We start from the raw sequence: 15,010 nt of genomic DNA, 5'->3' as shown, positions 1-15,010 counted from the left end.
ACAGACAGATCCTTGATGAAAACCTGCTCCAGAGTGCTCAGGACCTCAGACTGTGGGCGAAGGTTCACCTTCCAACAGGACAACGACCCTAAGCACACAGCCAAGACAACACAGGAGTGGCTTCGAGACAAGTCTCTGAATGTCCTTGAGTGGCCCAGCCAGAGCCCGAACTTGAACCCGATTGAACATCTCTGGAAATACCTGAAAATAGCTGTGCAGCAACGCTCCCCATCCAACCTTACACAGAGCTTGAGAGGATCTGCAGAGAAGAATGGGAGAAACTCCCCAAATACAGGTGTGCCAAGCTTGTAGCGTCATACCCAAGAAGACTCGATGCTGTAATCGCTGCCAAAGGTGCTTCAACAAAGTACTGAGTAAAGGGTCTGAATACTTATGTAAATATGATATTTCTGGGGGGTTTTAATTATAAATTAGCAAACATTATGGGGTATTGTGTGTAGATTGATGAGAGGGATAAAAAAAAAAATCAATTTTATAATAAGGCTGTAACGTAACAAAATTTGGAAAAGTCAAGGGGTCTGAATACTTTCCGAAGGCACTGTGTACGTTGCAGAGATGCAGTTTTGGACTCCACCAACAGGCTGTCCTCTCTCATTGCACACTATCCAATCACAGACATCTCCAAGGTAACCTGTGACTCCAACGCTGGAATGTGATGTCCTCCTGGCTGATTTGGACCTTAATATTAGGATTCCCAACCAAGAGAAAACAATTAGGCTTCTTACTTTTCAAACACGCTGTATTGGCCAGCTTTAAGATATTGTAAAGCGTGGTGTTGTGTGAATGTAGTCAATAAGTTACATTTAATCAAATAAATAAACTATTTAAATTAGCGTGTGCTATAGTCTGGTTGGTGGTGGTGATTAAGCCTATCTAGTCTGTCATGAATAATACAGACTAGTGCATTTCTGAATGATTGATTGAGTAAAGTTGTCTTTAGCCTATGATCTGTCAAGAAAATGCAGCAGAAAAACCTCTATTACATTGTCTCAACATTATAAAAAAAGCCTTCGGTGTGCTGCTATGAGTTCAGTGTCTACTTAACAACCAGTGTCAGCCAAGTTGCCTCCTTGACGACTGCGCGCGCGTCTATCAACATCGTACAAGGACTGTTTGTTGTCAGGTGCCCGGCGACGTCACGGAATTTGAGAGCGCGACAGCGCGCCCTAGGACTCAAATACTGTGGCATGTTTACCGACGTGAGTTTCCCTGACCCGACTCTTGTTTGGAGCTCGTCACTCTTGCATTGGAATAGGACAGGGGATGAGGAAAAGAAGCATAATCTCTGATCTCGGTCCCTTTTACGAAAATAGTCCCCTTTTACCCTCTGACTTCAGGATCCAATTGGGCATAGATGGTCTATTCGCCAGAGATGTCCACCGCTGCAACTCCAACCATCCCCTCTCAGTTAACATCGGATCAACTCACGGTCATTGTGGCAGCATGTAAGTAAGCTTTTAATCTCTCAAAATGTCAAAATGTCCATGAAACTGATGGTGGCATTTGAGCATAGATCAAAATCAGATATCATTTTAGGCATATTTTTGTAAATAACCCATCTGTTATGATAAACAGGCGTATTGGCATGTCACTTTTACCTGTTACAATAATAGCAGTTGTATGTGTTCATTCATTTTCTTTGGACAAAACACAACTATTGTAAAGTTGTAGAAAACTACCACAGTCTAGCCTATGTGGACCACTGACCTATGCTATAGATCTGGATGGGGAGTCTGTTGCCTCAGCAGGTTGTTGACACCAGTGATGGATCATTTTACTTTATCAAATCACTGCTGTGGTGGTGTGATAAGGAATATGTTGAATATACTGTTCGCCAGCTGCTATCACTGTAGATAGCAGCCTATTTGCCTACCATGTTAGATATGAAGCTTTCTATTTTTAGAACCTATCTGTATTATCTTGAAGCTACCAGTGTTCCTCTTGGACTTGTTTTGGATCAGAAGATGAATTACATGGTTGACTTCACATTTAGATTTGATAGTAAATGAATTTGAAGTGTGGAAAATCGACTGCGACTAACGTTACGATAGCCAATTATCCCTGTCCACAGATTGAAAAACATATTGTGAACAGCGTTCCATTAAATAGTCTACACAGTATGTCCACACAGCGTTTCAACTTAATTACCTGTGATCTGAGCAGGAAAAGCTCTGTCCCCTAGCAACAGCATATTACAGTGTCCTGAACACTATAATAAACTATTACTTTACATTAATTAGACTGGGGCATTACATAATGTGCCTTTTGTACAAGGGCATGTCCTTTGTCATTGTGATGCATTGTTAACAGCAGGTATCTCCTGAGTGGCGCAGCGGTCTAAGGCACTGCATCGCAGTGCAAACTGTGCCACTAGAGATCCTGGTTCGAATCCAGGCTCTGTCGCGACCGGGAGACCCATGGGGCGGCGCACAATTGGCCCAGCGTCGTCCAGGGTAGGGGAGGGAATGGCCGGCAGGGATGTAGCTCAGTTGATAGAGCATGGCGTTTGCAACGCCAGGGTTGTGGGTTCGATTCCCACGGGGGGCCAGTATAAAAAAATAAAAAATGTGTTCACTAACTGTAAGTCACTCTGGATAAGAGCGTCTGCTAAATGACGTAAATGTAATGTGATGAGTTTTCCTCTTCTTCTTCTCCTCTCCTTTACTAGTTTCCTGTCTGGTGTTGTTTGTGGTGATCGTGGTGCTGCTGTCCATATACCGGAAAGAACCTCACTGCTGCAAGGACGCCCATGGAGACATGGTAAGAACGTTGAGCTCATTCACTATATTTTATTGAAATTAATGAGAACGTGTCACTTGTGAACAAACCATACATTCAAATTCGGCACAATACAGATTAGATTAGGTGATTTAGGCCAAAAGTACCATGCAATTTCAAATTAGCGCCATTAAGAGGTGTCACGTAAAATTTGCATGACTATGGGAACAGGCCCAGAATAAACTTGATATGATCACTGTAAAACCATGGATTTGCATTGATGGAATTAACATTGCTTTGGCTATGAGCGCCGGCATCCATAACTATCCCTGAGTGCCAAAGCAACCATGAGCCATAGTGTGTGGTGCGGCAGCATTGATAAATGCTATTGATACCTGCGTCAATCTTGTGATGTGTCAACACCACTACAATGAGAATATTACAAACAGATTGTTTAGCATAAAATTGTACTCAAAACATGTTGTATGAAAACATATGAATGGCTAACACAGGGCGGAGGAAAATCTGATCTTGACTGCAGACAAGCATATCCTGCACAGCCTACTGGCAAATCTCACCCAGAAACTGGATACAGTATTCAGTATTCCCCTGAGTGAGGAACACAAAGCACAGAGGAGGAGTCTTCTGTATCACTGTTGACCTCCTTTCCTCTCCCTCCCTGAGAATAGAACTTAGCAGACAAGAGTAACTTATATGAATGGTACCATGATGGATGTCCAAAGTATGGAGGTTCATACATATCAATACTATTTAACAACTTTAAAATTCCTACTGTTATTTTATTTTACTTCTGCTCTTTTTTTCTCAACACTTTTTTTGTTGTTGTTTAATTTTTACTTTTTTGTTAAAAATAAATGCACTGTTGGTTAAGGGCTGTAAGTAAGCATTTCACTGTAATGTCTGCACCTGTTGTATTCGGCGCATGTGGCCAATAAAATTTGATTTGATTTGATTTAACCAATATTCAAGTCCCTAACTTGGTACATGAAATAGGGAACAGGAAGTATAAACTCTCCATGGAGGTCAGTTTTCAGTTTCTGCCCATCCTCCATGTTTCCTCTTCCTGCCCTGTGTCCTGCCTCTTGCCCCCCCTCGGTCCCTGGGGTAGGGTTAGTATGTTATCTCTGGAGCACAGGGACACTGCTCATACTTTTTCAGATAGACAGGAAACACCAAAATCTCCTTTGGCTCTGCTATGTTTGGCTCTGGCCTGAACAGACAGAGAAAAGTTATGCTGTCTCTTGGCAGGAAAAGACAGGCTTATCCTCTTGTACATGTCTGCCATTTTGACCTGCTGTCAGCTAGAGTAACCCACACATGACAGATCAGACAACATTGCTCATCCCTATTTCCAAACATATTGTCAGTGTGGGGAGTGGAGTCTAGTCTATACAGTAAACTGTGGGTGACAGGGTGTAAATATGGAAAGAGCTTGGTGGGTATGGAGATGACCTCTGGAAACTGTGCAGGTGACAAAGTGCTACTGGGTGAAATAATACACAGATAGCTGGCAGTGGTGTGAGAAAAGTAAACAACACGTTTCCTGACAATGAAGTTATTTTAAATAGAAACAGATTTGTTGAAATCAATTTGTTGTTTTTGGTGTCCCTGGTATGTCTCTTACACATTCCCTGAAATCCTATCCAGTCACCCATATAGTCATAGTGACTGGTTAACTGAGGCATGTTGTGGAAGAGGGTGGTTTTGTTACAAGATCATTACAAGGACACCAACTTGAAGGCAAGCCAGATTGCGAGGGAGGCTCACATGGAAAAAAGCCTCTATTATTGTTTTTGATGGAACGTTTACTTTCCTCTATCTGTGTTGTAGCCACATACCTTTCCCTGCTTCAGTTTGCACCATGAATAGTGGCCAGACCCTCCTGTGGGTGTTGGGGACAATGGCTCTCCTTCAGGTCGCGGCACTGAAAAAGGCACACTGCCGATGGGGTCCTCCCCCCACTTCAGCTCTGATTTTACACGGTTGTGCTTTTTCACGCTGGGTGAATCAGAGGCAGAAACAAAAGGACATCTCCCATTTTATCCTGAGGACTTTTTTCACCGCTTGAAAGTGCAAACTAGCGAGGGAAGGTGACCTTTGACATCAATGTTTCTGTGGCTTCTCTCTCAGTCACATACTGGAGGGGTGGTGGCAAAGGTCAAATTGCATCACTGGGAACGTGAGTGATGTCACCGTTCAGGCAGGCATCAAAAACTGGCCCTGATGTTTTGAAGGTGACCATTTTGTTGATATGAACAAGCCTACTTCCCTATGAGTGATTTGCAGTGGGGCAACTTTCCTATGTAAATTGCTACAACCGTTCTCCTCCTACTCATCACGCATCCTCATGCTGGATTGAACTCTCAGTCAGGCAAAAAATGACTTTGCTGTGTAATGCCGCCCAAATTAAGTATGGGGGTCATAATGTGTATTTGAGCACGCTTGTTAAGAGGTACCTGCTGCAGTTACAAGGGAAGAGAGACATGCTGAAAAGGTCACACTGTGTGGTTTCTTGCCAGGGACCCTGATGACACAGTAGGACACTGCATTGTCCCCAACACAAAGAGACTCATTTAGGCCCAGGGTAATCACCTAGTTTTCCAGCAGGGTTTTTGAAGAATTCCAGCACATTTTACATTTTAGTTATTTAGCAGACGCTCTTATCCAGAGCGACTTACAGTTAGTGAGTGCATACATTATTTATTTATTTTTTATTTATTCATACTGGCCCCCCCGTGGGAAACGAACCCACAACCCTGGCGTTGCAAACGCCATGCTCTACCAACTGAGCTACATCCCTGCCGGCCATTCCCTCCCCTACCCTGGGCCAATTGTGCACCGCCCCATGGGTCTCCCGGTCGCGGCCGGCTACGACAGAGCCTGGATTCGAACCAGGATCTCTAGTGGCACAGCTAGCACTGCGATGCAGTGCCTTTGACCACTGCGCCATACAGTGTGAGCCTGCCTAATCTTGTTTGAAAGGGGTGGGACTGGGAGGAGGCATGGAAATCGGAGGGTGGTCGTCTTATAGGCTAGATAATTTATGGTATTGCTAAAAGTCAGGACCTACAAGAATGAAACAAGGCATGACAATTGGTCAATAAGGCTGAAATTAGTGAATGCCTTCCTAATTGGGACGTTGGGCTAGCCTCGTAATTACCAGACTGATTACCACTGCGCTATCAAAACAGAAAGTAAGCTTGCAAGACTTCCAGATGGTTGTATGAGGTTAACATTGGGCAGATCGTCAATGACATTCAATCTATATTTTAATTAGATCCTCGTTGAATCTCAAACTTAAATTGAGGGTTGATAGAAGTTGTTCACTCATCTCTGTAGTTAATGTGCTAGTGGGTGGTTCACCATACTATACGCTGACTCACATTGATCACTGTTCCCTCTGTCCTCCTGCAGGACGCCCCTCCTCAGTACTACAGCAGCAGACAGACACTGGTGGGAAACCCCTGTCTGGAACAGACTCATGACATCATGCACGACAACACACACACACAGGTAAGCAGGCCCAGCACTGGGTGGGTCAATACGTTTTCAGTCAATATGTTGTCAGTCCCAGTGATAGGGTTTCACCACAGGGGAGGGGTGGGGGGCATATTATTTACAGTTTTACAATTATGGCTTATAATAATAATAATATGCCATTTAGCAGACGCTTTTATCCAAAGTGACTTACAGTCATGTGTGCATACATTTTTACGTATGGGTGGTCCCGGGGATCGAACCCACTACCCTAGCGTTACAAGCGCCATGCTCTACCAATTGAGCTACAGAGGACTTCCAAAGTAGCTGGTATCATAAATGCATTCATGTTTGAATGGTCATCAATCATCATTAAGTATCTTATACCTGCACCAGGATTATTAAGTGCACAGATTGATACAAAGCAATGTGCAACGAGCAGACAAGTCAGAACCATGGAGAAAGAATTAGGCATAGGCTACACCTGGTTCTTTAGATAAGTCAGACCGTAAACTAAATAACATCAATCATGCAAGATCAGGTAGACAGCAGTCTTCAACATAAGCAGCAAACACATCCACATCAATTCGATAGGCTATTGCTTTCTGTAGTCTAGCACAAGGAACTGAATCCCATGTGTCTACTATGCTATAGTTCAACCTAATAATGTAATATAGAATAGACTACTTTTGCTTTCAGATGCCATTCAAAAACAAGTTACAGGGAAGAACATTATAGTAAACCTTCTCACCAAACAGATGTGTCGTGTCATGGGGTATAAGGTCATTCATGCGCAATCATGCAATGGGCAATGTAAAATTGTAAATCCATTTTTGAAATGTCCAAAGAACAGGTAAAACCTAATCCGAACTAACATCTATATATATTATCGAAAATAAGAAATTATATGGTTTATATCCCTGAATAAATTGAGCGCATGAGACCCTTCTCAAATTGTCACTCTTTTTAAAAAGTAACCATTCCAGTCACGAGATGTGCATCTCACTTCGCACTGGCATCTCTTTGATTTTAAAAAATATTATTTTCTATTTTATTTTGTTATATATTCCATTATATTCTACCTATAAAATAGGGGTGTCTTGACTGTGATAAGGGCACGGGAATATAAAAGTGTATTTTCTGCTAAATTAACAAACAAGGCTATGCCATTGCAGTGCAGAGTCAGTCCCAGGCCAGGGGGCCCCTCAATACCAGCTCAGACCAATTTCAAGATTTATTTAAATCATATTATATATACATTTGTCATGTTTTATAGTGTTAAATAATATTGTATTTATTTATTTTTTGGTACCATGTTTGTCTTGTAAAAAATCTCCAGGAACAGGGGGCCCTGCTTCCGCTGTGTGTGGGTAGGTTTATCGCTTTGACAAGTATAGTCAGAAGTGATGCACTGACAAGGATTCTCCATGACCAAACAGACACCAGCAGTACCTTCCATCAAAGTGTTTGTCACATCCCTCTAACTGTCCCGTTGTGTTCCTCTGTCTGTCTCTGTCTTCTCTCCATCAGTCAGGGCAGCTGTTCCTCATCGGCCTGCCCTCCAGCTACCGCCTGCCCTCCCTGGAGGCGCCCCTCCCCAGGCTGCCCTCCTACGAGAGTGTCAGGAAGAAGGACCGCCAGAGACAGATACACATGATGATCGCTGACCGTTTCGGCCTCAACGGCCCCATGCTGACTGAGGTACGATACCGGGAGGTGGATGGGTAACAGTGAGATAAGTGGCATGTGGCCTCATAAGTATTCACACACTGCCTCAGTTTCCTGGAAAGTGTAGATCATTGAATGTTACCAAAGTTAATCTTTAGTCCATTATTAAAGAGCCTTACATAAATAATCTGCTGTTACTGCAGAGGCCTCTAAAAGAAGATAATAAATGAGAGGTTTTGTTCATTATGAATGTGCTGTCACAGGGTAACTGGAGCTTGTTCTAAGATTAAACACTATTCAGAGCGCCGCAAATAGGAGCCCTATCATCTCATCTTCTGCTGTAGTGATACACAGACTGCGCATTACCAGGTTTTACCATGTTGATCTTTCGCCGGGGCTTTGACTTGCGTAACGCTCGAGCAGACAAGGTAATGAGAAAAAGGCACATAAAACATAATTAAAGCTTGTGTCCTCAGTGTAAACAGTGGCAGAGCTTTGTGCTTTTCTCCTTTGCTCCTCTTTTTCTTTAATAAACGTCCCAGTGAATAAGTGACCTCCCACCAGTCCTCCATCCTGTCACCGGTAGCTCAAAGTGGCCCCGTCAAACAGTAGAGGGGGGTCTGAAGGCCTATAATTGCCCTGTCTGTGTGGTGGCCGGAGGGGCTGAGTGTAACTGTGTTGCCCGGTACGTGTGTGGTGTTTTTATAGGGCTGGGAGAGGAGTGCAGGGCAGTCCCTGCCGCCCGCGGGGCCCCCAAGCAATTAAAAGATAAGAGGAGTCAGTCAGGGAGTGAGGAGCTGGCTGATGACGGAGATAGGCTCTGTACTGGAGGAGTGATGCTAAAGGCAGCCCGGGTGCTGCCAACCTAATCTGTCATGTAAATGCTAACATGATGCCATTAGGTTTTGTGTTAGATATCATGTATCAGCCAATACACGCTAGGAAACACCTGCACCTGGGAAATGGAGTCTCTAATCTTAGATGGGATGTCATCTTAGAAGGTCATGGGTTATTTTGTTATATGTGTGGAATATTTAGAGTTTAACATTTTCAGGACAGTTTATAGCCTCTCACTTGTGAGTGTTAACATAAGAGGGTGACTCACTAAGTGTCTCACTTTGTCACAAAGTATAGCTTGATATGATGAGCCGCGACACACTCAAATCAAGCCATCCACTCACCCATCTGACATGTACCCACTTACCCTAGGTTCTAAAGCAGTGTTAACCAGAGCTTTCTCTCCCACAGCCCCCTCCAACGTATGAGGAGAGCATCCGCCACTCCATTGAAGTGCCCTTGGACATTCTGGGGTCTGGAATAGACACCCCTCACCCCCAAAACATTTACCCTCCACACCCTGGCACAGACCTCACCACTCAGTCAGAGGTAACCACTCAGTGCCCATCCACTCAGGATGCCAACAGTGCCACCCAACCAGTCTGAATCCTCAGACACTCTACTGACCCCTGCTGGCACACGATGACAAGGACAACTGGAGTATTGACGCTTTTTATCCACCTTGATGTGCCAAACTGGTCAGAGGATAACAGACAGTGGAAATGCACACATTCTCAATAGGTTGAATCAGATCCAGCAGCCAATGGCTTGACTGTACTGTAGGAACATCCTGCAGTGACAGTATGCTGGAAGATAGTGACCAAAGATAGTGAAATTCTCCATTGCGAGTTACTCCATACTGACAAACTTGAATGTCTAAACACCTCTTGTCAGTTGTGATTTTAAACTGGAGCCTAAATAAGATTGGTGAACTGGGAAGACCTGGATTGCCATTATTCAGTGAAAATGGAAACAGTCCTGGAGATGACCAATGCCAGGACTATGTGTCTGAGGTGGAAGGTTCTAATGCCAAAGGTAACTGTAAGAGGAGACAGGCCAGACGGAAAGACAGTCCATGGCAAATAGGCTGCTGAAAAACAAAGACCATTTTGCTGTGAACAGAAAAAGCACCAAAAAGGGAAGAACAATCTTTAGACTTTAAAAAAATGTTTCTCATATTTTCTACATTTGATCATGGTACCCTCTATAGATCATTTTATGGATGAAGGTGTTCTGGATTATTTGGTCTTTGGGAACTGTGTTGTAGCAAGTCCTATTCTGAGTAAAACCACTCTCCTCTTTTAGTGCAATGTCTGAGCCAAAAACGTATAAGGGTGAGTTGTAATATGCTCCTGTGTCCTACCCTGCTGAGCTTGGGTTGTACAGCTGAGCCAGCTACAATTTATGTGTGAGTCTTGGAACCTGTGAAGAGAGTGAGTCAACAACACCAAACCTGTGTTGGCTCTGGTAACGGGTCTTAAATGCAGCCGTTTTTTATATCAATATCAAATCATTTATGGGTAACAATTATGTACCTTACTGTAATAGTTTTCCATTAAAATGTTCAAAAAGAAGAAAAAAATAGCTTTTAAGCAAAAAAATATTTCACAAGCAAGAATTGTGGTCTGAGTGGGGAGGGGAAAAGGGAACACTAGTTTTTATTGTTTAACTCTCTTTGTTATTAGTCTATTAACTCATTTACCACCTGGTGATGTCACCAGGCAAGCCAAAACTCCAGCCATGCAAAACCTGCTGTTTAGAAGGTCCTATGTAGAATGTATTTTCAACCAGCAACTATCAGGAAATAACACTGATCAAATCGTGTTAGTTTCATCAGCTGAATTTTGACTGCACTGGGCCTTTAAGATACAATTCAGCACTGGGATTCTGGGAATTGTTAACTAAGTAGCTAGCTTTGTTTATTCAAGAGCTCTGTGAACAGTGAATGAGAATAGTTGTGTAAAAAGCTTTTTTGTTCATGAACTGGTTTTATAATATTAACTGTGCTGCCTGTCTTTTAACAGTCCCTGCACAAGCTTGAGAAGAAACCAGTATGAATGACAATAAAAAGTATGTAATATTTCCCTCACATCAACGACTTACAGTTAGTGAGTGTATACATTTTCATACTGGCCCCCCGTGGGAAACGAACCCACAACCCTGGCGTTGCAAGCGCCATGCTCTACCAACTGAGCTACAGGGGACTATAAATTCCTGTCTGTCACGTGAACTAATTGAGATGGTGGTGGCTTCTAGAAAATAAAGACACGTTTTACATAGCTCCTGTGTGCTGCCTCTGTCTGGTCTTAATGTCCACCAGTCTCCTTTTCACCTCATTTAACACCTGATTTACTTAACAAAAGGCACATCTCAATAGGTGGTCCAGGTATGACATGACATTGCACAAGTGTGGGGAGGGGCGGGGGGTGCTTTCCTCTTTTGTTCTCTATTGTTCCTCAAGCAAGGGTGAGGCTGATGACATCACATCTGACCATCAGACCAAATCCTTGAATGCCCTACTCATTGAAGTTTGCGGTTGTGTCTAAAAAACACTATTTTGCTCAAAACTTATTTTTTAACCCTTTAGTGTGTGTACTTTAGTGTATTTATACTTGGGATAGTTGAACAGGAAAAGTTCGAAAATCACTGGAGGACGTCTAACTTTCCCTTTCCAAACCCTCCAACAGCACATTACATTGGTGGGAGTGGTGTTTTTGTGCATTTTGAATGACTCTGGAACCTAAGTATTATACATGTGAATTAATTACCTGTTAATTACATTTCTATTTTATAATTTCTTAATCATGTAAATTGTTACTTGCAATGAGTGAATTGTTTTTAAAAGTCATAATGACAGTCTAAGGAGGAAAATGGATGCATTTGTCTCTGTATTAGTTAACATATTTGTTACCTCTGTGCCTTGTCAAATTCCTTCTCCATCCATTGTCACTCATAAAAAGGTTGACCTCTGATATCTGGTGGCCATCTATAGAATTGCAGAGTCTTGAAGATTACAACATTTTCACTGAAAACTGAACCAATTTACCCCATCCTTTTGAGACAATACTCTCACAGAAATACATTACTGACCATGACATCATTATGTTTAACTCATTAGATGAAGTGTCCACAAGGGTTCCATTGTCCTGCTGCTATTGGGTGTCTAATGAGAGAGAGAGAACAAAAGGGGTCTCTCAGAGGTCATTAAGCTCCTCATGGTTGGGCAGCACAGCTGGAAACAGCCTAGGGGCAGAATGAGAAGACACTACAGGATGAACAACTTTCATCACAGTCTTCTGACTGACAGACACAAAGTGCAACTGTTTGGTAATCCCCTTGAGCTCTTGTCGTAAAAGATGAGCCCCATATAGTTAATTAGGTTTTATGGTCGTTTGATCCCTTAAAATACAGATCACAAAAAGAGGTGACATGGGGTGCTCTCTTCATCATTGACATCTCAACAGCTAATTAAGCATAACGATTTGGTATTTAGGGGATTAGCACAGGCTATACTGAAAGACAGGCTTTGTTAGATTTACAATGACTTTCTGATAACCCTTCAGATTTCAATGAAGGAAAGGAAATAGCAGTGTTTTTTTCTTCAATAAACGTCCTAAATGTCTTAATCTTCATAGCCCTTTACACTCGTACCCGTATATTGATTGAAAATGACAGGTTTGGGCACTAATAAATGCCTAAATTGGAACGCAGTGGCTGTACAGTAACATGCTATACATGACTTCAGAGCTCTGGCTCTGCGCTTCACAGTGCTGTATGGGTTTTGACTGACAGCCGTTCTGAACTTGAGCACCACGCGTGACAGAAGTGGCCCCCATCCCTCCCAGTAATTGGGCAACTTTTGCAAATGTTTTGTTGTCTGAGTGAGGGAAATGCTGTAAATGAAGATAAATAAATGTATTTTGAAAGGTGAGACGTTAAGCATTATAATAAATACTGCTTTGATGTCATACAAGCAAGATAAACATCCATGAGTCCAAATGTGCACTTCACATTTCCAAATCATAAAACTCATGTCATATACAGTGTCAACGTTTATGATCACTATGTTTGATGTACAGTTACAAGATGACATGGCATCATACCCTGGGTTGTTCTGAACAGAATGAGACGATGTGTTTATTGGGAAGAATATTCGCCGCAGCACACACACCTGAATGCACTCATGACTCCTTTCTGTGCGGACCAAAATTATGATCAGTTTCTCTGAATTGCCTTGTGAAAGTCTAACACTGTATGATCGTATTTTATTACTTTAAAAAAAAAATGTTTTTAAATATAAAAAATATAAAAATAATTAGGGGGTAGATCAGCTTAATATTGCAGATAGACTGAAACTTCCATCAATGTAATTGTTTGCATCACTTCCAATCCCCCATGTTTATACATACATACAGTGGGGGGAAAAAGTATTTAGTCAGCCAACAATTGTGCAAGTTCTCCCACTTAAAAAGATGAGAGAGGCCTGTCATTTTCATCATAGGTACACGTCAACTATGACAGACAAATTGAGAAGAAAAAAAATCCAGAAAATCACATTGTAGGATTTGTAATTAATTTATTTGCAAATTATGGTGGAAAATAAGTATTTGGTCACCTACAAACAAGCAAGATTTCTGGCTCTCACAGACCTGTAACTTCTTCTTTAAGAGGCTCCTCTGTCCTCCACTCGTTACCTGTATTAATGGCACCTGTTTGAACTTGTTATCAGTATAAAAGACACCTGTCCACAACCTCAAACAGTCACACTCCAAACTCCACTATGGCCAAGACCAAAGAGCTGTCAAAGGACACCAGAAACAAAATTGTAGACCTGCACCAGGCTGGGAAGACTGAATCTGCAATAGGTAAGCAGCTTGGTTTGAAGAAATCAACTGTGGGAGCAATTATTAGGAAATGGAAGACATACAAGACCACTGATAATCTCCCTCGATCTGGGGCTCCACGCAAGATCTCACCCCGTGGGGTCAAAATGATCACAAGAACGGTGAGCAAAAATCCCAGAACCACACGGGGGACCTAGTGAATGACCTGCAGAGAGCTGGGACCAAAGTAACAAAGCCTACCATCAGTAACACACTACGCCGCCAGGGACTCAAATCCTGCAGTGCCAGACGTGTCCCCCTGCTTAAGCCAGTACATGTCCAGGCCCGTCTGAAGTTTGCTAGAGTGCATTTGGATGATCCAGAAGAGGATTGGGAGAATGTCATATGGTCAGATGAAACCAAAATGGAACTTTTTTGGTAAAAACTCAACTCGCCGTGTTTGGAGGACAAAGAATGCTGAGTTGCATCCAAAGAACACCATACCTACTGTGAAGCATGGGGGTGGAAACATCATGCTTTGGGGCTGTTTTTTTCTGCAAAGGGACCAGGACGACTGATCCGTGTAAAGGAAAGAATGAATGGGGCCATGTATCGTGAGATTTTGAGTGAAAACCTCCTTCCATCAGCAAGGGCATTGAAGATGAAACGTGGCTGGGTCTTTCAGCATGACAATGATCCCAAACACACCGCCCAGGCAACGAAGGAGTGGCTTCGTAAGAAGCATTTCAAGGTCCTGGAGTGGCCTAGCCAGTCTCCAGATCTCAACCCCATAGAAAATCTTTGGAGGGAGTTGAAAGTCCGTGTTGCCCAGTGACAGCCCCAAAACATCACTGCTCTAGAGGAGATCTGCATGGAGGAATGGGCCAAAATACCAGCAACAGTGTGTGAAAACCTTGTGAAGACTTACAGAAAACGTTTGACCTGTGTCATTGCCAACAAAGGGTATATAACAAAGTATTGAGAAACTTTTGTTATTGACCAAATACTTATTTTCCACCATAATTTGCAAATAAATTCATAAAAAATCTTACAATGTGATTTTCTGGAAAATGTTCTCATTTTGTCTGTCATAGTTGACGTGTACCTATGATGAAAATTACAGGCCTCTCTCATCTTTTTAAGTGGGAGAACTTGCACAATTGGTGGCTGACTAAATACTTTTTTCCCCCACTGTACATACATACATACATACATACATACATACACACATACATACATACATACATACATACATACATACATACATACATACATACACACACAGTGAGGGAAAAAAGTATTTGATCCCCTGCTGATTTTGTACGTTTGCCCACTGACAAAGACATGATCAGTCTATAATTGTAATGGTAGGTTTATTTGAACAGTGAGAGTCCAGAAAAACGCATGTCAAAAACGTTATACATTTATTTGCATTTTAATGAGAG

General features: G+C 42.4%; 1 protein-coding gene across 1 annotated transcript; it reads left to right on the top strand.

The window, feature by feature from the left end:
* The first annotated feature begins 1,199 nt into the window (after positions 1-1,199).
* Positions 1,200-11,632, top strand: LOC121550914. The gene is made up of 5 exons (XM_041863363.2): positions 1,200-1,466; positions 2,690-2,781; positions 6,175-6,273; positions 7,768-7,938; positions 9,154-11,632. The coding sequence occupies exons 1-5, from the start codon at positions 1,376-1,378 to the stop codon at positions 9,346-9,348; spliced, it is 648 nt and encodes a 215-aa protein (XP_041719297.1). The 5' UTR covers positions 1,200-1,375; the 3' UTR covers positions 9,349-11,632.
* The last annotated feature ends 3,378 nt before the right edge of the window (positions 11,633-15,010 follow it).

This window comes from Coregonus clupeaformis, chromosome 35, assembly GCF_020615455.1.
Source record: "Coregonus clupeaformis isolate EN_2021a chromosome 35, ASM2061545v1, whole genome shotgun sequence".
Taxonomy (NCBI): Eukaryota; Metazoa; Chordata; class Actinopteri; order Salmoniformes; family Salmonidae; genus Coregonus; species Coregonus clupeaformis.
Note: the sequence above shows the minus strand (reverse complement) of the source record. Positions and strands in the feature narration are given on the sequence as shown.